This window comes from Aythya marila (genome assembly GCF_965140915.1).
Source record: "Aythya marila genome assembly, chromosome: 14".
NCBI classification, from domain to species: domain Eukaryota; kingdom Metazoa; phylum Chordata; class Aves; order Anseriformes; family Anatidae; genus Aythya; species Aythya marila.
In genome coordinates, this window is record NC_139055.1 from 6,075,988 (window position 1) to 6,100,754 (window position 24,767).

The 24,767-nt window shown below is 44.2% G+C and overlaps 1 protein-coding gene across 4 annotated transcripts in view; it reads left to right on the forward strand.

Moving 5' to 3' along the window:
* KCNIP1 (potassium voltage-gated channel interacting protein 1) overlaps nucleotides 1–23,833 on the forward strand; it is a gene marked incomplete at its 5' end in the record, with an annotated part of 372,336 nt that extends 348,503 nt beyond the window's left edge. For all 4 annotated transcript variants that reach the window (XM_082771654.1, XM_082771655.1, XM_082771656.1 and 1 more), the window contains 7 exons: nucleotides 3,790–3,914; nucleotides 11,739–11,808; nucleotides 13,959–14,029; nucleotides 16,188–16,295; nucleotides 17,290–17,394; nucleotides 17,965–18,027; nucleotides 19,857–23,833. In XM_082771654.1, coding sequence (XP_082627780.1) covers nucleotides 3,790–3,914; nucleotides 11,739–11,808; nucleotides 13,959–14,029; nucleotides 16,188–16,295; nucleotides 17,290–17,394; nucleotides 17,965–18,027; nucleotides 19,857–19,904 — 590 coding nt within the window. In that variant the 3' untranslated portion in view covers nucleotides 19,905–23,833. The remainder of the gene's footprint in view (nucleotides 1–3,789; nucleotides 3,915–11,738; nucleotides 11,809–13,958; nucleotides 14,030–16,187; nucleotides 16,296–17,289; nucleotides 17,395–17,964; nucleotides 18,028–19,856) is intronic.
* Nucleotides 23,834–24,767: the final 934 nt, after the last annotated feature.

Genomic DNA, 24,767 nt, shown 5'->3' on the forward strand with positions numbered 1-24,767 from the left:
GAATTTTTCATACTTTCTGTTTTACATTCTGTTACAAAGAAAAGCAATGCATTTCTCAGTATGGGAAAAGGAAGGGACCTGCAACAGTAACGTGGCTTAGAAATACCTGCTTTGTGGGCCCAAAGCCCGGGAGCCAACTGTAGGAACAACTTGCAGGGCAAGCTGAAGGAGATGAGTTGCACTCTTTTGGAGTAATGATTCATTGAGTGAGGCTAGTACTATCAAAGACAATACGTCCTTATTAAATTAAATATTTATCAAATCATATTTTATTTTAAAATGTTTGGGGAAAAAATTGCAAGTTCTAATTTTCAGTCTACTCATATACAGGACATCTGGGTAAGTCAAAAGAATGAGCTTTGAGCTGTAGTCCCGCAGATTTTATTTTTTTAAACTACATAGAGCTATTGAGCCAGTTTTCCGTGAGTGAGACCTTTCTTTAGTTATTTGGCTTTAGAATAGAACACAAATTGCAGTAAGTGCCTTGGAAAACTGGTTGCTTAAGAAGGAGGTGGTGGAAAATAAATGGCAAATATACACATAAAAATTAGTCATCTTGAAAACCTTTTTGTTAGGAGTGTGACTTTTCCCAGATGGACCTTTCTTGCCTCTGTAGAAACAATGTGACTGACCACATCCTGGGGGGTGCAAATAAAATATGAGGTTAATCCCCCAGGCTAGCTCCCCTTACTGGCCTCGCTGCTTCTGTGAGCATGCTTAGGTTTTTCTCTTTGAACTATATTATAGGATATCAAAACTAGATAGCCAGCATTTTACTCTTGCATTTTACACTGAGATTGTAACGAATTAAGAGGAACTCAATAGCAAATGTCAGTGGAAGGCTGGGCATCCTTAGCTGGTTACAGAGCAGACGAAGGCTCAGAGCCCAGCTTGCACATACGCTGCCAGCGTGGCTTCTGGCAGAATAAAGCAACAAGGGTCAGGGTCCCGTGTGAAGTGCTTATTGCATTGCACGGGGGACAGTAGGGAAACACAGGGGAAGGAGTCTGGGCTTGTGAGCACCTTGTGAAGGACTTTGGGTAGTTCACAGTGAACCAACGGTTAAATAAGGAGGTGTTTGCCATGCAGCGTCTGCATTAGCGGTGACTCTCCTAACCTGGCTCCTTGCTAAATGGTTTTGTTCTGTCCCTTTTTCTCCTGCTCATTCCCTTCTCTCATTCTAAGGATTTTCTTCCCCACTGTGTTTTCCTCTACAGCTTTTTTCCACATTCTTTCATTTTGTGGCATCCATTCTTGTTCAAAGAAACTGGCCTTTTCGCCTTATTTCACATTATCTGTGCTTCTTCCTCTATCAGACATCCCTCTCCATCTCCTTTCTCTAACAACAGTGAGAATTCCTAGACTCTGTGTTCCCTTTGCAAGGAGAAGGTGCCTCCTTCAGGTCTCTTCATGCCCCTTGCTGCTTTGCAGTCACTTTTTCTGCATCATAAATGGTTGTGATACTCTCATTCTGTGCCATGCTATTACAAAGCCTTTATTCCCCTCCAGTTTCCCTAAGACCTCCAACGAGACATATCTCCTGCCTATCTATATATATATATATATATATATATATATGTATATATATATATAATCTCTTCTGTCATGTACATAAGAATTAATGACAGTCAATCTGCACAAGTTTCCATGAGGTACCTCATGGAGCTGTATGCACTCTCCTGACTTGAACTTGTGTAGTTCCATAGGAAAATTTGAAACTAGAATGAACATCTTGAAGCCGCTCATGGTGAATGTGCTGATGACTGCAGCACATTTAATACTATGATAGGATTGTGTGCTTGAAATCCACAAGGCTTCAAATCAGTGTGCACTGTTTGACACACACTATGACATTTGTTGTGAACTGGACAAGCACAAGAAGGATTTCACTTCATCCCCACCTCTTCCAGTCAACAAGGGAGCAAGTTCCATTCTGTATCTTAACGATATGTAGATACGCAAATGGGCTGTGGTTTACCTTATGTCAGCCACCAGATTTCTGCTCTCCCTTTGGAGAGCTGTGCAGAGTCACTGATCTCCATCGCTTCTCTCTGGTGCTGACTTCATGGTTCTCATCGATGGGATAGCCTCTAACTACTGAAAGGGCTGAAATAAACCATGGCTGCAAACCCCAGATTTCATCCCAAGCCCCTTTGGATTTCGTGTATTTCATGTGTAATTTAAGCTGCTCTGTCTGTGTGCTCTGACCTCTGTGGTGAGACGTAGGCCGTAACTCCAAGCAGGGCAGAAGAACCAGCTGCAGTGGCACCTTCCCTGGTGTGAAAGAGCAGGCAGGGGCACGGCAAAGACTGCCCCGTGCTGGACAAGGGGCCTGCACTGCTCCAGCCCCACACGTGCTGGCTGTGAAACCCCAGAGCCTGGGGACAGGAGGACTGATCATAACCCAACCTGATCTCACCAGTATTGCATTTGATTTCTTAATCCAGAAATAAAGGACCGAGGTTAATTAACCATGATGACTCACTTATGTGTGTCCTCCCTTAATAATGTTCACTTGTAAGTACAGAATTTATTAATTTACAAAAGAATAGCTTTGTTATGGTCTGTTGATTCCCTGAGCCAGTCTGCTCAGAATTCATGCCTTGCCTTTTTTCAGTGACTCCATTTTCTTGCACGCTCCTAGAGCAATCCTTGTCTTTTAGCAAGAACTACTATATTAGACTTGAACCTACCAACCTAACATGTTTTCACAAGGCAGATATTGAGTTGTTTTGATGATAATGTGTGATGTGTAGTCCATGATAATGAAGCAGTCGATGACCACTTTAATGAAAGCAGTTTGAAGAGGAGTACTAGTTTTTATGCCAAATGATGTGTGGATGTAGATGAGATTTTTATGTCAGCTGAAATCTGCATCTGGTCTTTGAAGTTTAGATAATCTTAATAATAACATACACTAAGCACCTCTATGTTTTTGGGCATTACCTGTGCTGCTGCAGAAAATGACTTGACAGGCAAAAAGGCAACTCAGAAAAGAGGTGAGGTTAAGATATCCCAGGATGTGATATATCGCAAGGGTTTTTCTTACTTGGGGGAGAGTGATCTCTTGAAGAAAATACACATACGTATTTTTCACTGCTTATCAGTTTCCCTAAAATGCCCTTATAGATGCAAGCTGGTGTTATTCCAGATTCAGCAACAGTGGATGTAATTTGAATTTCTCCTAGGAGATTTTCAATAATATCCAACAGACTGGTTAGTGTTAGGGCAGAGGTTTGACTAGGTGATCTTGGAGGCCTCTTCCAACCTAGATGATTCTGTGTTTCTGTGAACGTGACCTTTAGTGTCTCCACTATTAAGCATTTGGGTTAGTGTACAGAAGAGTTTCCCTCTCTGTTTACCCTTAGTGTAAGGTCATTGTCTAATATGCTTAAGCATGTCTGCTCTCGTACTTATATTTGCACAGCTTTCTTTAAAGCGAGTACTCTGAAAGGCCTATTTCTCAGCGTTGTTTCAATATTTAGACAGGAGATATCTGGTGTTGCCTTTTGGAGCAATGTATCTGCTGCCTATCCTTCTGTTCCCACCATCGGTTTTGGCTCTGTGAATGGGGTGCCAATTGGCAGCCCCAATAACAAACATGAGCCATTGCTTTACTCATACGGCTTTTATTTTGCTTTCGAGAGGTTGAATACAGTTATACAGATCAGTTCCATTGATGGTTTCTTTTTTTTCTCTGTTGCTCTTGAAATCCAATCTGTCTTGTCCATCACGTTAACAGACTAAAGGCAACAATCAACATAAATATTTTCCTGTCTTCTCTTTCAGATAAAATTGAAGATGAATTAGAAATGACTACGGTGTGCCATAGACCCGAAGGACTGGAACAGCTTGAAGCACAAACCAATTTCACGAAAAGAGAACTTCAAGTGCTTTACAGAGGATTTAAAAATGTAAGAACAATAATGCAGTGAACTAAGTCTAATATGTATGTATCCCTACCAGCCTGAACTGCTCAGCTGCATTATCATTCCCCCACTAAACATCAGGAGGTTTGCACTATATCTCTGCTGCCACAGCAAAACGAGCTCATGATCTCCCTCACCATCTAATAATTAAGTCACCATAATCTGCCTAAAACTGGGTTTGGATGAACATTCAGCACACAATACTCATTAAGTTTGTTCCCTGTCAGTAAACACACTTGCAGTTTCCTCAGCTGTGTCTGTACTTCACAATAATCTGAAAATGTTTTCATGTTTGTTTATTTAATTCTTGTTAGTTCCTAATGCTTGAAGATGAGTTACACTGTTTGCTTGTGATTTGTTGTTGCTCAGGATTTTGTCCCCCCCATCCCCTTTCCCTAGCTTGGAGAGTTCTTGCTCTTCTAGTAGGATGTTATTGGAGCACGTGAGGACTACAAAGGCAAGTAGTGAACAAGGCTGGAGTGGCAGGAGCCAAATAGACATCAAAAGTAAATGGATATCAACACCGAGGGGATAGGAGAGAGCAGGTTTAGGTGAAAGCAGGGAGCATGCCAGCTGGCACAACTGCACGCATAGAACAATGCTGTGCTGGTCTTTGTCAACCTCAACCGCAGTCAGATTCTCCCTGACATGGTCTCTGCAGGTCTGTGAACCTCAACTTTTAGGTCACCTGCTGCTGCCTGTTAGGGATGCATCATCATAAATAGAAACTGGAATTTCGAGGCTATGTGGAGCAGGTGTTTTGTGGACCCTGAAGACTGAATGCTCATTACATGATTGCCTGAGGGTCTGGATTTAGTCACACAGGTGTTTTGTACCAGGTGATGATTTATGATGATTAATAGATCAGTACTGAACTAGCCCAGTAAATATAACGTCATTTGTAAGTTGCCTTATAGGACAGTTGCACTATGACAGTAGCTGAAATATTGAAATGCTGATTTTTATTTTTTTTCTATTTTTTAAATTTTTTTCCTTGCCAAAATAAAGCTGAGATATGTTAAATGGGTTTTCCCACAAGGAAACCTACTGGACATTGAAAGGAGCCTTTTGTATTTTTGACGCATTCTTGGAATTGATTGAATCCCATCTCCCATACATCCTTGAATTTCCAGCCAAGACACAGCACAGCTCTCCGTGTTTTTCTGTTTGGTTTGTGTGTTGTGTTTCTGCAGGCTTGGCTGGATGTAGGAAGTCATCATTTTATGTGCAAAGTTCAGTCTGACTACTGACTGACATTCTAAAACCTCTTCATGCTTTGACCAGTCAGTAATAAAACACATGACTTTTAACACAGAGTTCAAAAGGTTAATGCATGGTATAACGCGATATGACCACCTTCAGCAGGGACAGAACTCAGTGCTTTCTTAACCAGTGTTTTGCTAGGATCTCTGCAGCACCTGCCTTGCTTTGCTGGCTGGGAATCCTCCCCAGGAGAGCACTGCTCTGTGCTGAGCGGAGGAGCTGGCTTTGCCAGCAGCCAGGATGCAAAACAGACAGCTTCAGCCTTGCAGCTCTCTGCAGGTCTGATGTTTACCCCTTGCCCCTCCTAATTTTGGTATCATGCAGTACCAGAGGCATTACCTCGCAGGGCAAGAACAATGATAAACAAGTGCGTTTAACTTGTGACCTAAACTCGTTTGAAAGACCTCACCAAAGGTCTTGGTATTAATTGGGAGTGCTGGTAAGATGCTGTGTTATCTCAAGTTGTTAGGAAAAGCAATTTGTTTTCCTCCAGCTGCTAGGCACACAATATGCATGAAGCTTTAATATTTAAGATTTAAATTGAAAGGGCAGCTTTAGCTTTTGTGGCCTATAAATCATGGTTTCAATGCAGTGAGTAATTATGCACAGTAGTCAAATTGTCTCAGCTGTTACCATATTTCCTATTGTACCAAACCATCTGCTTTTTGGGATGATGTTACAGTGCCATCTGGAGATTCAAAATCCCTATGGGAGTGTAATCATTTTTTCTCCCTAGCTTGTACTTTCTGCTTGCTCTCAGGGATCTCACAGGTCCTGTTTAATCACAAGGCAACACCTGGGTTACCACAGGGCCTTTTACAGGCACCTGGAATGGACACGGGGAGAGCAAGGTCCCTCTTAGCCCAGCTGCAGTCTGGAGCTACGCAGCCTGGTGTAGCCTCCAGACTAGCGTGCTGTCTGACCAGGGCCCTAATTCTCAATCCTTTTCCTTCCTAGCATTCTTTTGTCTCCAAAATCTATTTCCCTGTGCCCCACAAGGCTGGGACCATGCCAGGCAGCGTGGCCACAAGGTGTGTTGGCTCAGGGAGGTGCCGGCATGCAGGAAGCAAATCCCTGCTCACCTGGAGCGCTGCAAAGCACCTGAGGGAGGTTCTGGTCTAATACTGCTGGCAGCACCAACCGATCAGGGTACAGCATTTGTCAGTTGCTTGAGCAGAAGAAAGTCCTAAAAATACGTGATTTCTAGGGTAGAAAAGATGTAGAAAAGATGTGGAAAAGATGCTTCAGAGTTTTAGAAAGAGTCAAATGATTCTAACCATTCAAAGTTGCTGATAGGCTTTTCTATGTGCAGTTGGTTTCTGCAGCCAGTAAAGCTGCTCAGCAAAGAACTGAAATGCTGTTAAGGTTGTTCTTTCTCACCTGTTCTTTCTCTGTGTCATTAAAAATAAATGCTGGCCATTCACACTGCTCTGAGAGCAAATCCTGAGGCACAAAATGAGTCTCTCCGTACATCCTGATGCACACCCTGCCCCGGGAGCTGACCCCCCAGGGTGCCCAGGCTGAGTGAGAGCTGCTGCAGGAAGGCAGTGAGGAGGGGAGGGCAGGATGTCCTCTTTGGTGGCAGCCAGGGGTTCTGCTGGAATGAGCCATGGCCTCGGTCTCTTCCCAGTGTGTCACTGGTCTGTCTGATGTTTCTGCGCTGGGCTGATGGAAGCTTTCACCAAATTCAGATTCTTAGCTGCTCCACCAAAGCAGAGCATGCTAACCTGGCGGGCTGGCCAAATGCCCCCTCTGTCTGTGCCTTCCTTGTCCTTTCCAGTTATGCAAGGGTGCTGTCTTCCAGTATCTCCTGATGCCAGGACCAAAAGGACTCACTTATTTTGGCAGATCTCCCCACCCCAAGGTGTGTTACACAGAACAGTCTGTTTTGCACCTCGGGGTTAGCTGCTGCCAGGCTGGAGCCAGCTTGACACGAGGTCTTGGGGCCGACTGCTTTGGCTGTCGGTCTGTAAGAGCAAGATAACTGAAACATCTAAAAGCAGAGCCCTGGGTGGATCCTGCCTTGATTTAGCTTAACAAAACAAAATGTGATTGTTTCTGTCTGTAAATCCATCAGAAGAGAGAATTATTTGAGCTAAAAAGCAAAATTGGCATGAACTGGAACTAGAAGAAAGTTTCCACTCCCCAGAGAAGTGAAGTTTGGCATCAGCTATGGCATAGGAGGGAGGAGAGTGAGAAACTATTTTTAAGATTAAAATTGGTAAATTGGTGATTAATCAAATGACCACCAACAGCAGAGGTTTGGACTCAGTGATTCAATACATCCCCTCTAGACTGTTTCTCATGACATGTTATTTGGATTAAGAGCATAAATGTAAAAGGGTTGGGATCTTTCTGGAGTTTTCTGCTTGTTTCAGGAGAGTGTGTGCTGTTAGAGGAAATGGCTGCCAGGGATACTTTCCTAATACTAAATCAGAAAACAGCAAACCAGAACAACTGAGGGACTGTTGGAGATGTTCTGACTTTTAGTGCAAATCTTGTAGCAAATCTGCAGTGAATGAGCATAGTGTGAGATGTAATCGTCTGGAACAAGTCAGGCTTTCGGAGACCAAGCAGTGTGAGCAAGGTGGGGGCTCTGACATTTTCGTAATTTCCCAAGTATACCCATGTCTCTGGGAGAGCATGGGAAGGTGAATAAATATATGGGATGTTTATTTGCTTAGAGATGCAAATCTGGATTCTGGAGGCTGACCACAGGAAAGGCTGTGGGCAGGTAACTGATGCTTGCAGTTCAGCAAAAGCCGTCCCTCTGAGCACTCCTTGTCCCGCGCAGGCTGAGTTAGGCAGGAGCAGTCCGATGGGCAGGTTACGTTATGCTTAGCCCCCCTTCAGCTCTGCTGATCATCCCTGCTCAGCTGCGTTGCACATCTTTGGAAACAATCAATGAAGTTAATTTCTGATTCCAGCAGAAGAAAGTACAACAAGTACATTTTTCTTTGATTTTTTTTCCTCATAATGTGGTTTCAGCTCCTTTGTGGTTTTGTGGTGGTTTTACCGTGCTGGGCAGCTAAACCCCACAACCGCTCTCTCACTCCCCCTCCTTTAGATAAGGAGGGGGAGAAGTAAAGCAAAGAACAACTCACGGGTTGAGATAAGGATAATTTAATTAAAGGGAAATAATTATAATAATTAAATAAAGACTACCATGAACTAAACAACTTAACTAAGGGGAAAATAAAAGGGAAAGGGGAAAAAGGGAGGAAAACAAACAAACAAAATAAATGAAAGCTATATGGAAGTGCAGAGGAAAGAAATTACTCTCTACTTCCCACAAATGAGCGATGATTGACCACGTCCTTGAAGCAAGGCCTCAACGCACGCAGCCGGTGTTCGAGAGGAGGACCGACGTCTTCTCAACGAGAGCCCACCCCTCCCCTCTTCTTCCTGTTTCCACCTTTTATTGCTGAGTGTGACACCACATGGTATGGAATATCCCTTTGATTGGTTTAGGTCAGCTGCCCTAGTGATGTTTCTCTCCTCACTTTTTGCCCACCCCCTAGGAGGGTTAGAGAAAGGCCCAATGCTGTGCCACTGCTGCTCAGCAGTAGACACAACACTGGTGTGATAACACTGCTGTTCCAGCTACAAGTACAGAGTACGGCACTGAATGGGCTGCTGCCGGGAAAGTTAACATTCCAGCCAGACCCAGTACAGGTTTTAAAAGAAGTCTAAGAAGGTAGATTCATATACGTGGTTTGTGCTGTCAGTGCCAATGCTCAATCGTTAGGTTCTGGAAAATGCAGGGGTTTTCTGCCCTTGACAACAATATAAGAAAAAAAAGCATTCACATTTTGTGCAAGGCATTTTGCTAGAATTCGTAGGTTAAAGAAATGAGAGATCTGAAATCTAACCCACTGCTGCCGAAGGAAGGCTTTCTTTATGCTAGACTGAAGGATTATGCTTTTTTGTACTGCCAAGAAATTTTTCTTGAATGAGTAAACCTCTGCTGTCTGCAGTGGAATTTAAACTTGCACGGAGCTCACCTGCTCCTTCTCACAAGAGAGATTTCCTTTGAGTCAGCTGTATTAAGTTGTGCTGTAGCACTAATGAGGCCTCTTGAGCATTATTTGACTCTTACAAAACAAAATTGTGATCAATTAAGTGCAAATGAATTGGTACTAGCATATGTGTCTGAAAGCAATCCAGTTACACAGAGCTAAGCAGGGTGATCAATGCCAGCACTGCCTCTCCCCAGCACTCCTGGAGGCTTGATGCGAGCGTTTGTTTGGCTTCCAGATGGAGCATCAGGAGCAGTAAGGATCAGGTGGAAACTCAGAAATCGTGATCGGGCCTGATGATAACTGCTACAAGAGGCCCCTCCGCCATGAGGAGAAGGCCCGCAGCAGCCTGCCTGCTCTCCTCAGGCTTGGGCTCATGGGTCACTGGTGTTGGCTGCAGTTCTTGGCGATTTCTTGGCGATTTCTATATTCATATTACCCAGACAAGAGGAAGAAATGCCTCTCTGTGTCATGTGCAGGCCCCTGAAGCTTGGCAGAGGCCCAGAGTGAGCCTTGGGGTGGTTCAGCGTTGCTGTGGTCAGGAGGGAAACTTCTACCCGTGACTGGATGCTGTCTCATGACAACAAAACTAGAAAGTTTTGCTAGTTTTCTGTGCAAAAGACAAGCTGAGGTCCTGCAGCCCCTGGTGGTGGATGCCCCAGTCGATCTTTTCAGCCCCTTGCTCTGGAGCAAGCCCTGCACGCTGGTGCTGGAGGAGGGCGGCCCCAAGGAGGGCAAGCCCCCAGTGTCTGGGTGTTCAGTGCGACGCTTGAACCAAGCTGATGGAAGGGCAGCAAGTGAAGGATAACTTCAGGGCTTTTCAAGCAACAAATTCACCTTTATTTAGCTAAAATCAATCCCAAATCAGTAATGCCTTTCTACCCAAATGGCAGGTCAAAGACATCAGGATCTCTTCTGAACTGGGGAAAGGAACCCGGTCTAATTGCCCCAGTTCAGACAGGCATGGATTGTGTGTGGGTAAGGAGTTGCCTCTGGTGTTACCTAAGGTACCCCTCCTTGCTCCTCTTCTGGGACTGTGCAGGATAAAGCCATTTCTCTCCTTCATTCTGTCCTTTTCCTTGGTTAGTGAATGCACAGCAGCAGAAGGTGATGCTGGCAGATCAGAGGCTTGAAAAAAAAGCATTTTTCCCTTTATAGGCTTTTTGTGGCGGAAGAATTCCTTGTCAAAGTCCTTTCTGTTCTTAAAAGATAATCAAAAGAACTCATGAATAAGTAGTCAGAGGCTTGAATCTTCTTCCAGCTTTCTGTGCCACCAATTCAAAGGGATTTTCTTAAACTCCCTAAGTTTGCTCATCCCGCACAGAATCACTTGTAAGGCTACCGGAGTGAGCACTTGTCTGCCTCTGGTCTGCAGTGCAGGGTGCCGTGTCTGTGCTCTTCAGGGCACGTGTTGGCCACGGCTGAGCAGTGGCACTTGCTGCCAATGGGATCGGACACCTGCAGATGGGGACAGAGCCCGGGTGTCTGTGCCAGGCGGTGTTTCTGAATGCGGGAGAAAGCTGTCTCTTTTTGTGCCCATCAGCCTGTGCTCTGCGAAGGGTCAGTGCCATGGTTAGGTGGCATTTTGCTCCAGTTCAGTTTTCAAACTGGTTGATGGGTACAAGTTGGAGGAATGGCTCAAGGTGGCTGAACAAAGGAGAAAGCAGCTGTGTTCATAACCACAGGGCTGGAAACTTCCCTCTCTGTTTTGGCACAGTTTTCTTTGACAGACTCCTTAAAAAAAAAAAAAAAAAAAATGGGGTTGATCGGGCCAGCTCCCAAAGGGGCAGCTGAGGTTCCAGACCTTCCTCTGGGGTCAGCTGGGGCAGGCTCAGAGCTGTGTTTTGGAGGAGTGGGGTCCCTTTCCCTGGGCGAGCTGTGGAGCTGGCACCAGCACAGCGGGGGGGCGGGGGGGTCAGGAACTGAGCTGGGTCCCCAGGCTGCAGTTGTCCTCTTCACTTGCACGTAACCAAGCTAAACTTGTTCCTGAATTTACTTGAGTTGCCCAGAAAAACAGGTTAAAATGGTTATGTTCTGAAGCCTTATACTTGTAAGCTTTTTTGCAAGAACTTGCTGCTATGTGCTGTTAGCCTCCATGGAGCTGGTGTCAGGGCAGCTGGCTACAGTCTTATGCTGAAGATTAATGAATTAATTTATGTGGAGGCAAAGGATGGGGAAGTGTTAGCTGGCAGTAACATCACTTAGAATTATTAGATGAGGGCTTCGTGTGACAGAAGGCATGAGCTACCTTTCCAGGTTGTCTTGTAAAACAGGAGCTAAACACTGCTGAAAACACTGTTAAAAATGTTGGTAATGGTGAACCAAGTCTATGAGATGCTTAAGATGAAATGGCAGTCTGAATTATTTTAATTTCTTCAGCTGCACAGCTTGTGCATCCAGAGCACTGTGGGAACGGGGATGCGATTTGTGTAATTGCTCTCTTTGGGCTTGTAGAGTTTTGCAAATGAACCTTTACAGAGCTGGGGTGGTTTTTTGATTATTTTTTCTTGTTTTGGTTTTCCAACAGGAATGTCCTAGTGGGGTTGTTAATGAAGAGACATTCAAACAGATCTATGCACAGTTTTTTCCTCATGGAGGTAAGCAGAGTACTTTGTGAGGTTTATTGAAGCATGCCTTAACATTCATTATGGCCAACTGGCTGCAAAACTACTATTTTGTGCTAGAAATAAAACTACTTTGGATAATCTGTGCTAGAAAAGTTAATTGAGCCTAAGGTCTGCAGGATCTTAAACAAAAACACAAACAGCAGTGGAAGAAAATTTTAGGCCCTTTGAAAAGTTATTTCACAAGAGTATAGACAAACTCACTTTAGAGATTGCTAGTTGTTGTCAGCCCTTTATTCTCCACTAAGCCGCTCTACTCTGAGAAGGAAATTGGGGGTTGAGTCTGTTTTCTGTATGGACTTTCTGGGCAGCAGAAAGGTATATGCCTTCCCCTCAGTGTGCTCCTGCTTCCCTGCTGTTGGACTGCTGTGCGTGTACTAGCTAGCATAGAAGGATTTCAGACCTCATTTTGGCCTGCAAATTAATAAAAACTTCCCTGACATCTTTGGTGCAGTTCTTAGTTGATGTGTGAACACCTCACTACTTGAAATGATCATTGCTGATGTTAGTGTGACTAAAGCAAGGTCACTTCTGGAATATTGAAGTATTGCATTAAAATGCACAAATTACATATGTTCTTGCCTTTTAAAGCTGTCAAGAATCTGTATGTTCTTCTAACTGGTTACGGCCTGTGGGGATATTGTTCTCCAACTGAATGAAATAAGCAATGGGTGAGCAGCCCCCCACCCCTCCCTTATGGTTTGTGAAACCTCAGTGTTATAAATTCAGAGGTATCAGAGTTCTCAAAGACTGTCTTTCATTTTTATGGCTTGCATGGATTATCCTGTGCATCCCAGAGACAGTGAAGTACCTCTGACTTACTAGAAAGTGTCATCCTGGCTGTGATGTTTCTGGTACACCCTGCTCCTCTTCTGGACAGGTTTTTGGTTTTGCAAATCTGTCACTGGGTGTTACCAGCGGTCTGGTATTTCTTAAAGTGTGTTATATGCTATTGAAAAGCACAAAACAAAACAAAAGCCTTCTAGTTTAGCATTTTATATAATCAGTTTATCTTAATAAAACTTATTTTGTAGGAGTGTCCCACTAATAATTCTGTGCTTTTTCTGGTAGAGCTATTTTATTTCTGAATCCTTCTCTTAAAAATGAAGTAGCTAGTTGTTTTTTTTTTTTCCCTCAAGTCCGAGGTATTCTATCTTTATGGATGACAGTAACTTAAGTATTTAGGTTTTCTGCACACTTTTACAGTTCCCCAGATTTGAATAACGTGGAATTATTTAATGATTTCATAGAGATGGGAGCAAGGAGGTGCTGGGTCATTCCACCTGACTGCGGGCATAGTGCAGGGCACCAGGCTTCCCGCAGGCACCCATACACGGCCTGGGGAGACTTGGGCTTGACTGATGCTGTGCTCTAAGGCTGTTCAAATAGCAAGGAAATAATTATGTGCATTTAATGTCAGCTACTTCCCTCTTCAAAAGGTGGTCTATAGTAACCCAGAGTGCTGTGAGTTGCGGAGAACAGGCCAGTAAAGGTCTTAAGGTCACACCATGATTTTATTTTTCTGCATACCATTACTGCTTTCCCCGGGTAGCAGCTCGCCTTCATGTGGCCATAGGAGCTCTTCGTCTCAATAGAAAAGATTTTCTGAACCCATCACCTTCAGATTGGAAAGGACGAAGAAGTCTCGGATGAGATTGGTCTCTAACAGCCGTGGGCCAAACTCGTGTTACTGGAACTAGATCCCGCTGGGGCTGGACAGTCCCTGGGGACCTCTGCTGTATTTCAGGCAAAGCAGAAGGCAGAGGAAGGAAGCACACACGATTCAGTCCCTCTTCTGATGCTGTTCCTGCTTCTGCTGAAGCTTGTACTATATGTGCCTCAAGATGCACTTACATGCTGGTTTTTGCTGATTCTTTCAAGCACAGCTCCGTGATCCGGATCATGTCCACCATAATACAAGATTTTGCATCCAAGGCTGTTTTAAGTATGGTGGTGCAGGGTATACACAAGTCCGTATTAATACTTACTAGCTCATAGAATATCTGGCAATAATATACAGTTTGTTTTTATCCTGAAAGAAAACGAGGTCGTGAGTGTTGCTTACAGTATTAGAGTATAAGGAATGAACTGTTGTACTGATCAGTGCCCTTTGTGTTTTCCAGATGCTAGCATGTATGCCCATTATCTCTTCAATGCGTTTGACACTGCACAAAATGGCTCAGTGAAGTTTGAGGTAACTGTTGTGCATTTTGTTTTCTTGCCTCTCCTCTCCACCTTGTGTTTTAGCTTCTCCATCTGGTTTTCATTGTAGGCTGGTAGGATTTCCTATGCATCAGAGGTCTGGCTGAAACCAGCTGATTTTTAAAAATCTCATTCCGTTTAATAAAGGCTTTTAGTGCAGAGGGTGTTGCATGCTTCCATTTACTGAACAAGCATACAGGTCATGTTAGTCAGTGCCACAGGAAATCCTACAGGGAGGAAGTGCAGAGATGTATTTTGGACAAAACATAGGTCAAGAATGGTCCTGTATGGAGAGAGACCAGTGGGTGGCACAGATAACGTGGGTGTCAAAGAAAGGCCGGTAAGTCTTGTGCTTTCTGCAGCTACCATACGTTGCAGGGTTACATTGGTATGTTCCTGGTACTACATATTTTTTAAGCTTATTTGAGATGTTGAACAAAGCTTTCAGCTAGCTGGTTCCTAAGGAAAGCCTAATTCATCCCATAACTAAAAGGCTTGTGGCTACAAATAGCTGTCCTTAGAGCTCAGACGCCTAGTGGTAGGGGTGCAGGTGGCAACAGAGGGAGATGCTAAGTCATAGACTGGTGAAGAATGAGCTTTGTGGTTTTGAAGGCAGTTTACTGAGATGATAAAAATGGAAATCATCAGCAGTCCTGCTTTTGCCACCAAACAGCCAAGATCTTCATTAGTTTCCAGGTGCAACTGAGGAAATTATTTCATTTATCAAATGTAAAGCAGGAATGTTGCCACATGCATATGTGCATCTCTGTAGCGATGGCTGCAGTGGGAGTTTTGCATATGGCAGCTGCTCAGGAGAACGGTAAGAGACTTCCAGAAACCTAAATAGACTACGACACAGCAGAATTCTTAGGCAAGTATTAAAAAAAAAAAAAAAAAAAGTGCTGAGCTTTCCTTCCTGGCAAACCTGTCTCTTTAGTGATTGTCAAATATAAGCATTTTGTCCCCTTCTTTTGTATTGTTCAGCAAATCTTAATTCCTCTGAGCCTTGGTAAAAAGGAACAAAGTGGAGCACTGCCCCATGCAGAGCCAACAGAGGTAACATAGGGAGGACTAGGTACGTTAAATGAAGTACCAGGAGTGGTACAGTTGTTTTAGTTTGAAGCTTGCCTCCTCGACTAATAAATCCCTATAGCGGTGCTGCTTATGGTGCCTGAGCCATTGTGCAGTAGAAACAATAAATCAAAGTTATTGGAAGCAATAACTTCACTGTAAATGAAAAATACAATTAAAATGCTGCGTCCCAGGCTGAGCAATTAGTGGTGGGAATCGCATCTGGTCAAATCTGTTGTATTTTGCCAGAGGACAAAACCCGAGGCTCCCTGCGTTACAGAGGAGCCTGGAACCTTTCCATCCCTCTCAAGGTGGGCACAGAAAAGCTGCTGGATCTTCCTCCTCCTTTGTCCCATCCACACTGCTAGCATGCTTGGGCAGGGGGTAGAAAACATCAGCTCCTGCTGCTGCAGTTGGAATCCAGCTGTGTTTAACCAGCAGGCAGCAGTCTGCACGGCTGCTTCCTGCAGCAGCGCATTGCTAGGAGGGGCATTGCACTGGAGCATCTAGCGATGCTCTTAAAAATCAGACGTTCTCAGCCACGCCTACATCTGTGCAGAATTTAGAGTTTGGAGATGATAAATGTGGATGGGTAGCAAGGAAGCGGTCCCAGCTCCTGGCTTCATGCATCCCGTGCTGCTCCTGGCAAGTCCAAGCAGTTGCTGCTGTGATGGACCTCGGGACCTCAGTCTGCCTGACTGGGGCTGGGTCTTCTCTTAAGCCCTCACTGTTTCCAAATCCCTTGCCCCAGGGCTCAGGAGATTTAAGGCTGCAGCACCTCTTAGGTCTTCCTGCCCTCTGCGCCTTGCTCAGCTGCCTGATCCATTTCATAAGCTCAGCCTTCACAGTGGCTGCAGCTGAGTAATTGAGGACTCTAGGGGTTTTCCTAGTCCCCTCAGACACGTTTATTAACACTGCTCTGGTCATCTTATGGGTGGTGCCGTGTCCATTGAGCATTGAGTTCAGTCAGAGGATACATCTATCCCAAAAAGATCCATCTTTTGACTGTCATTATGAAGAAGGTGAGTTAGAAAAGGATGTTAAGAAAAATTCTAATTTCTCTCTCTGCCTTGAACCAGGATTTTGTGATGGCACTGTCCATTCTGTTGCGGGGAACAGTTCATGAAAAGCTAAGGTGGACATTTAATCTGTACGACATAAATAAGGATGGCTATATAAACAAGGAGGTAAGGCTGCTTCTCACATGTGTGGTTGATTTCTGAAGAGCTGATTTCTGTTGCATTGCACGTTTACTTTTACATGCAGCTAATTAAATGCATACGAGACTGGACTTGAGTATCTGTGCCTAAGTAAAACGCAGTGATCTTGCTTTGCATGATGTTTTAGATGTGTGTTTCTTTTCTTCTTCTGTATTATACTGCCTTGTAAGCAAAATCTTGCTTGCATCTATGAGCAATGCAACCTTTCTGAAGGGAGGAGGGTGATGGTGACAGCAGGTACCTGAGGCATGAGGAGCTTCTGGCAGTGCTGGGAGGATGATGTGGGCTCTCCCAGAGCACTGCTTCAAAATCCTGTGTTATCTGGTTTTATTTTCTTGTCTTGTATTGCTTGTTCCCACAGTGGGAAGCCTTGTTTTTGAGCATGGAAACCTGAACGTTTTGCAAATACATCTCGGTCTATTTTCTCAAAACCATTTTGTGTACCTGGAGAATTTGCAGTTCCTGCTGCTGGTCACTGAGTCGTGCCACAGCTGGGGTAAAGCATGGAGAAGAGCCAATGTCCCAGTGACTGCCACAAAGATCCCTGGCCTCCTGGGAGGCTTTGGGACAGGGTTGGTGCTGCAGTGCTCAGGACCAAGCATGCCGCTCGCAGCTGAGGACCACCCCCAGGAGCTCCTATGTCACAGCACATGTCCTGCAGTGCTGCCCAGCCAGAGCAGGGAACTGGGCACTGCAGGAGCCTCTGCCACAGCTGTGGCAAAGCTGCAGTGCTTGGTTTTGGGATTAACTCATATTGGTTTTGGGGTTAACTCATATCTGTTGATGCATCTGTCTGCATGCACATGCACAGGCCTTCTTGGGAGTGACAGCAGCTATGAGCTTGAGGTCTGTGCTTTTCCATAATAGGAGAGGTTGAAGAAAAGGGCCGTAAAAGAAAGAAATGTGCTTTCATTTCTACTAATTTTCCTGTTGTGCTTTTCCTGTCATGTCACTACTACAGGAAATGATGGATATAGTAAAGGCAATTTATGATATGATGGGAAAGTACACGTATCCAGTGCTCAAGGAAGATGCTCCGAGGCAGCACGTAGAAGTGTTCTTCCAGGTACTTACTTGATTTCTGATGATGATTTGTTAACTCTTGAGCTCTTCATTGATCTCCTTTACAGTAAGGTTAGTCCCAAGCTGATATCTGTTCCCCACTATGCGTGCCAAAACAAACCCTAGCAGCTTTCCAGCCTAATTCAGTGTCTGCTGAATTCCAGAGTCCAAGGTGTCCAGTTGTCTTAACCCAGCCCTTTGCAGTGGGATATAATGAATCCAGCAAGTCTGGAGCCTCTGCACATCATAGTCCTTTTGTTTCTTCTCTCAGCTGCACGTAAAGAGAGACAGGGATATGGGTGCTGGTTAGCGAGGCTATGAAGAAATAAATGATGTAATATGGGCAGAGGTTGCTGTGTATGTTAAGGAGGGAATAGGTGGTGATGTCCTCAAAAGTTCTCCAAGTACCAGAGTAAACAAGTCCTTAGCTGTCAGCAAATTTAACCAGTGACACTGAGTCTGTAATCTAGGCTTGTCAAGGGCCCTAGATTTATTCCAGTTGCATCAAATGTTATTATATGTAACACTGCAGTGTTATCTGTCGAAACAAAAAATGTTTGTTCTTATTTTGCAGAAAATGGATAAAAACAAAGATGGTGTTGTAACTTTAGATGAGTTTATTGAATCGTGTCAGGAGGTAAGGACAAAATTCTAACTGCGATGAAAGGTCTAGCTCATGCCAGTGTTTGTTTTCACGTTGGACAAACTCCATTTGAAGGAGATGTTGCTCAAGATCCTGGGTTTCTTTTGTTCTCTGAGAAAAATAAGAAACATTTTTAAGATCGGTGGTGCCTTGTGAAGCAAGCAACTGATCAGGGAAGAGGGTTGGACTGACTGCAGGAAAGGTCCAGTGCTGGTAGCCAGTGCAATTCACTCAGGGAAATAAAAGCAGTACCTGATTCTGTGACAAGTACATAACTCTTGAGAAAGCTCATGGTGCCCTCAACCTTCCTCAGTATTTTTCTTTTTTTATTTATTTATAAGAGGCTGGCATAGTCTGAGCATGCTGCCCTTGCATGTTGTCACCAGGTACTGTGTTGCTGGAACTGTTGAGAGCCCAGCGTCTCTAAAAACCTTGTAATTATAGCATTGACTTAAGAAACTAGTTGATATTTTCAAGGTCAAACATTAAAAGCAAATGCTATGATCATAGCAGTAGGTTTTTTTTCTGTTTTGGGAATGAGCTTTCTCTTGCAAATTCCATACATTATGTTGGCTGTGATAAATATTGGCTGGTATTGTTAGCACTGGCACAAAGACAAGCATCCGCATTAACATGCAATTGCCCAAGTGTCTGTTGTTTTAGACTGTAATTAACTGTGTGAATGTTTGATCAGAGATATATCTTCTATTTAATGAGTACAATAATGGTTTAGCAAGTTTACATTGGTGCAAGTAATTGCATACCGGCCCTCCTGTGCATTTTACTTTCCCAGGAGAATTTTTCTTGCTCTGCAGTCAGACGTGAGCTCTGTACCTGAGCAGTGTGAACGCTCACCCCAGGTTGCCAGGCTGGCTTCCCACCCGTCCTGCATGAAGTCTGGCTCTGGCAGCATGCAGGGCTCTCTCAGGAGGGGATGTCAGGGGCCAGATCCTTGGTAGCAGAAGCATAATGCAAGTCTCATTTTGTTGGGGGGGTTGTTTAGTTTATTTTTGGCCTCATCTTTAATTTGAGCATTTGTGTTGTGGTTTGTTCTTCATATTCATTATTTGTCTTCAATGTGTGATCAGTGGTCTCGATGTAGAAGCAGCTTCACTTCGCCTTGAGCAGTTAGAGTTTGGGAAATTGGTTTTGTGGTACAGGCAAGCAGTTGTTCTAACTTCTGGAATCACAGTTCCTGGGGAAAAAAGTCATTGTTTTTGAATATTACTGTGGTTGTTACCTCAAAGTAGAATTTCAGGGCTCCATGAAAAGCAATCTGGTATTTCCCTAGTGTGTCTCCAGCTCTCTCGTTTGGATCTACAAACCTCAGAGAGGCTGGGATTTCCCGTGCTCTGGTTTTGAGCTGGTGGTGTTTCTGGGAGGAAGCGGCCCTTCAGGGCAGCTTGCTTAGCAGTTCAAAAGCTGCAATTTCATTTGGGCTTTTGAAGCATATTAAGCTAAGTACACATCTTCATATTCCGGATTGGTGCAGTGCAGTGGCACCGATGTCTGAGGGCTCTGTACAGTCACCAGCTTCGATGCTGGTGTCTGGCTCCCTTCAGTAAGGCACAGCCCGTGCTGAAAGCCAAGCTTATGAGAAAAGTCTGTGCTTGCATGCCTCAAACCAGCTAGGGTGCCAAAGTAAGAGAGGACTGTTCTGCTGACTCAACTACTGACTCAACTACTGACTCAATTTAAACTCATCGAGGATGAGCTTGCAGAAGCAAGCCTTGCTGCAGTAGCACCCGCAGAGCCCCTCCTGTGCCATGCCCAGGTAGGAGTTGTGCTCATCAGTGCTGAAAATGTCTTCTCATTGCTTTCAGGATGACAATATCATGCGATCCCTACAGCTCTTTGAGAATGTGATGTAGCCATGTCTGGAGAGCGCTGGAGGAGTCAGAGACTGTGTGTGTAACAAAGACCTTTCTGGGTGAAAGCTTTTTACAGTTCAGCCATGGTCGATTCAGCCAGTGTGTGAGGATTTTGTATGACATCTCCAACCAAATGGCAACCAATTGCAACTGATCCCATCTCTCCTCCCCAAGAGACGTCGGTGGACCTCTATTTCATTTTGGAAGCATGCAAATACTTTAATAAAACCTGACAAGAGAGAGCTGCTGCTCGAAGTTCTATGAGTAATATACACCCTTCTGTTTGCTAGCCACAAGTCCTGCTTTAATCTAGCAAGCTTGATTACATATGATAGCACATGTTGATAGCTTACTCAGTCACCTATTACAAGTGAAAAGCTCAGTCCATACTACCACACGGCAAAATGTCTTATGAATGCCTTGCCGTTAATCTGCTTTGACAAAAAAAATAAATCTACCAGGGCAATCTGTAGAAATGAACAGTAAATGTACATAGGACGTTAACAGACAGCCCATGTAGCCAGTGTCCCCATTTCTGCAGAGATCCTGCTTCTCTTCTCACATGCACTGGTGCCACCATGCTGAGTTTGGTGGTTATTCCTGAACACATTAACTAGAGGAACTTCATGCCAGGGTTAGCCAGAAAGGAGCAAAATGTGTTGTACGTAAATTTCAAACTACAGAACAACTTCTGTTCAGTGATGGTAAGTTCTTGCAAGATCAGGCAGGTTTAAAAGGGCTGGTACACAAAGACAAATACCTTCTCTGGTCCCAGTCACCCTCTGCAGTCCCAGCACACAGTGGGACACCAAGTGATTCTCCAGTGTGCGTCTCAGCAGCACCATGTGGTGGTCCTTTGGCTGTATTTAGGCACATGCTTCCTAGATGCCTCATTTGAATGCTTGTATTTTCACATTGGATGTTAAAGAAAAGTGTTCTTCACTTTATGGATTTATTTAAGCTTTCCAGTTCTACTTAGGGCAGAAGAAAGCTAGGTGAGGCAGCTGTTTTTCCACTTAAGGACCTTGGCATCCGCAAAGTGCCCTGTAAGATTAGTTGGGGTTACTTGGTTGACATTAGTGTCAGAATCATCTGCCCGGCCCACGTGTCCCTGGGGTTAATTTAATACCTTCTTTATCAAAATCTTTATCTTACAAGGCAATTGCATGACTTGTAAGGAAACAGGACTTGTACTAATGCTATGTAGAGCATTGGGTTGGGGCTTGTTTGTTTTTCCAATAGTAAAACAGAAAAAATCAAGTAATGGATTTATACCAAGGTTGGATTGTGCCCGGTAGATCCTCAGCTGAGGAGCATGTCAGAGCCTGATTTGCAAAGGACTCTAAGAAAGGTAACACACCAGAGTGCTGTCGCAGTTTCCAGGCAGCTGGTGGTTGAGAAATGAAGGGAAGGAACGAACATCTTTGCCAGCTGCTCGAACCACACACAAAAGAGAATCCCCTGCCATAGTCCAACATTGCTCCTGTCCAGTAAGCATATATTTTTATTATATCAGATACTATATTACAATTATACTGTTGGCACTGAAGATATATTTTAAATATTATGTAAGTGGAAGCTTTTTATAACACAGTATATAGAATGCCTAATTTCTGTAGCCCTATGTTTTATAAAAAATTTAATCTATTGAAATATTCCTGATTATAGAAGTAGGATCTGATCGGTACTAGCGTAATACTTTGCTTATTCCTCAAGATGGGACATTTTCCCCTGTTACTGTGCTTCTGCATATGCTTCTATGTGGTCCTTCACTATATTCCATTGAGTTACCAGTGGTCATCGAAAGTGGTGTTCGTCTGGGAGAAGCTACGTGCACACAGGGATATGGCACCTCCGTCTGTCGTGTTTATTGCCTTCATGCCAATACCATCCACTCCTAGCAAGGATGTGGAGCGCAGAAGCTCCAGTAGCAGCTCCAGTAGTGTGCTGGGATTCACATAAGCGATGCAGTGCTGTGAGAGTAGCCTTGTCCTCTAGTTATGCAGTGTTGTCTATTTGGTTTTTATTTAATAGGCACTTGATAAAGACATCGGTTATAGCTGAAGTAATGCACAACACTTACACTGTTCCTTCACGATTCTTCTTGCAATCACTTGAGAGAGTGACACGATTTGATCTAATAAGTAACCTGCTTTTTTCCCTCCATCTGTCTGTTGTCAGTCTAAGCAGGTAACTTCATTGGTCAAAAGAAAAAAAAAAAAAGCATTTGTATCGAGCTAGCGCAGTGCCTTTCTCCTCTCGCAGTGATGCCCCAGGTGTGCTCATGAGATGGCATGTGTAGCCTGAAACATTGCCAGAACTTGACCATGCCCTTCTCAAAAGAACAGAAACATGGTTAGTGGTGTGATACTGTGGTCCCTTGGGGTTAAATTAATTTCCTTAATCACTCTGATGAATTTGCTGAATCCAGGGTACTGGTAGTGACCATTGGTCGTGGTATCTCCTCTTCTGCTCAGCTGTGGCTGTCTGCGGTTCCCAGTAACGATGGGGCTGTGCCAGACAGAGGGAGATGCTGAAAGCCACGGCCCTGATTGTGCCCCTGAGGCATAACCAGCTTCAGTTGTGGTCCTGCAGGAGCCCAGGGCCTGCCTGCACATACCCGGTGTTGGGGCCTAGATTGCTACCTCTCTGCTCCCCTTGGAGTCTGCTGTAGCTGAGCTGGAAGGATTTGCCAAGTACCACACAGCAGCATTTCACATAGCTCTAATTGTAAATTCTGGCTGTGACAGTCATTGCCTTTGTGAAACCAGTTATTATCCTGTGTTTGTCTACGATCCCACTCATTCCAGCCAGAGACTTGTGTGCATCAGTGCCCAGAAAGCCGCTGGGTTTTCCGTGAGCAGCATCTATGTACATGGCACGTGTGCTCCAGCCAGCAGATAACAGAGATCCAGTGACTGTGAGAGAGTCGTACTCTGCATGGAAATGTCTTTGGGTTTGCTTTTTATGTTCTTGGTAAACGTTAGTTTGTAAACTTGCAAAGCCTCCCGTCACTCATAAATGGGGCTTGCAATATTTATGGCAAATACTTAGTACTACAGCTTTCTAAATAAAACATAGTACGCTATGCTAATCTCATGCCATCATAAATCCTACTGCCAGCACGTGGAAGGTAGTTGCTATGCTGGCTTCTAAGTTACAGTTAGACTATCTGTCAGTGCTATCAGCTGTGCAAATTTTCTCAAAATTGTGAATGTTTAAATAATGTCTGAATTGTAAGTCTGACCGTTTCACCAGTTACAAGCATTAATCCGCATTTTCATGCCAGCGTTTTCTAGAAAAGCCTTTCTAACATGCATTTTTGGCAACAATCTGTTGAAAATAGGACTGTGATTAATGATAATGCAAAAAGAAAAAGAAAATACCCAATGTACCATGTCTGTTACTGTCAGTGTTCGTTTCCTTGTTACTTTGAATGCATTGCAATGTTGTGCACAACTGCGAGTCGAGCTATAGACCTGCGGGCGCGGATATCCCAAGGTTCAGGCGCTGTGGGCAGAACTTTGGCATTGCCTGGCTGCGACACGGCGAGAACAAACATCTTCGTGTCCGCGCATGGTCTCCGGTAAGACAGCAGCAGCAGCCTCACGACCTTTTTTCTTTTCCATGGAAGTGCCGTGAAAGACTTAAGGAAAAGTGCAGATAATACAATTTGTGCTAACTAAAGCCATGTTAATGGAGCAGCAGCGCATAGCTTCACTCTTATAAATGCTGTTATCTGATGGCAGTTTGTATTAAATTTTGTTGAATGGTTTTAAAAATATTGCTTTTAATAATAAAAAGAAAATATCTGTAGGAGGGTGTCCTTTTGTAAGCCCAGTATGTATTTTTCTCTTAAGGGACACTGTCAGGTTAAAAATGTACAGCCAAATCTTTAAAAGCGAAACTCTGTTGTAAACATACCTAGCTGCATAGAGCCTGTTAAACTGCTGAACTCTGCTGTAACATTTACATGCTACTGATTTATTTCCGTCACGGATTCAGGGACACTCTTATATTTGGTGCAGTGGCATACACCTATCTGATAGTCTGGCCCTTGTAAATAAGAGTTCAAAGATGTTCTACCTGCATCACTGATAGTATTTTGGAGTAGTAAAAATTGAAATCTTATAGACATCTCTTTTCTCTTCAACGTTTTTTCTCAAGTACATGCAGATGACAGGTAATTAAGCTGAAGAAAACACGAGCACTGTTTTAGAGATGAGAAAAGATAAAAACAAAACCTGTCAGTGTCCCTTTATCTCTGGTTTGTTGAAAACATCCATTCTGGCACACGGAGAAATGCAGAAGAAATTTTGCTAGACTATATATATGTGTATATATATACATATATAAAAACTTGCAAAGCTCCATTATATAGGGTACAGCATATCCACCAGCACATCCCAAGACAACGAACATTGTCTTGCATACATGCAGAAATGTGAAAATAAAGCTGTCTGTGTGAAACCTGGTCTTGGTGTCACTCCAGTGCCTGAACAGGTTGGCGTCAGCATTGCCCCACCAGCCGCTCACCCCAGCCAGCTCTCGGCCGCGCAGGCAGGGAGCAGCCTGGGGACAGCCACTGCTGCCCTTGGAGGCACCCTCGGAGGCATCAGCCCACTGGAGGAGATGGCCGTTCCTGTGGGAAATGCCAAACCTGACTTCGTGCTGTTGAAGCTCTAATTCAGCACCTCTCCGTAGCATCCAACTGCACCCAGCTGCTGCTAGACCAAGCATGGTTTGGCTCCAAGGCACGTGCGTATGCTTTTCGTTCATTTTTCAGCATCAGATTTGCTCAAGTGGATATGCGCTGACCATGAGTGCGGTCCCCACAGCATCTCTGGGAACTTCCCTCAGGGT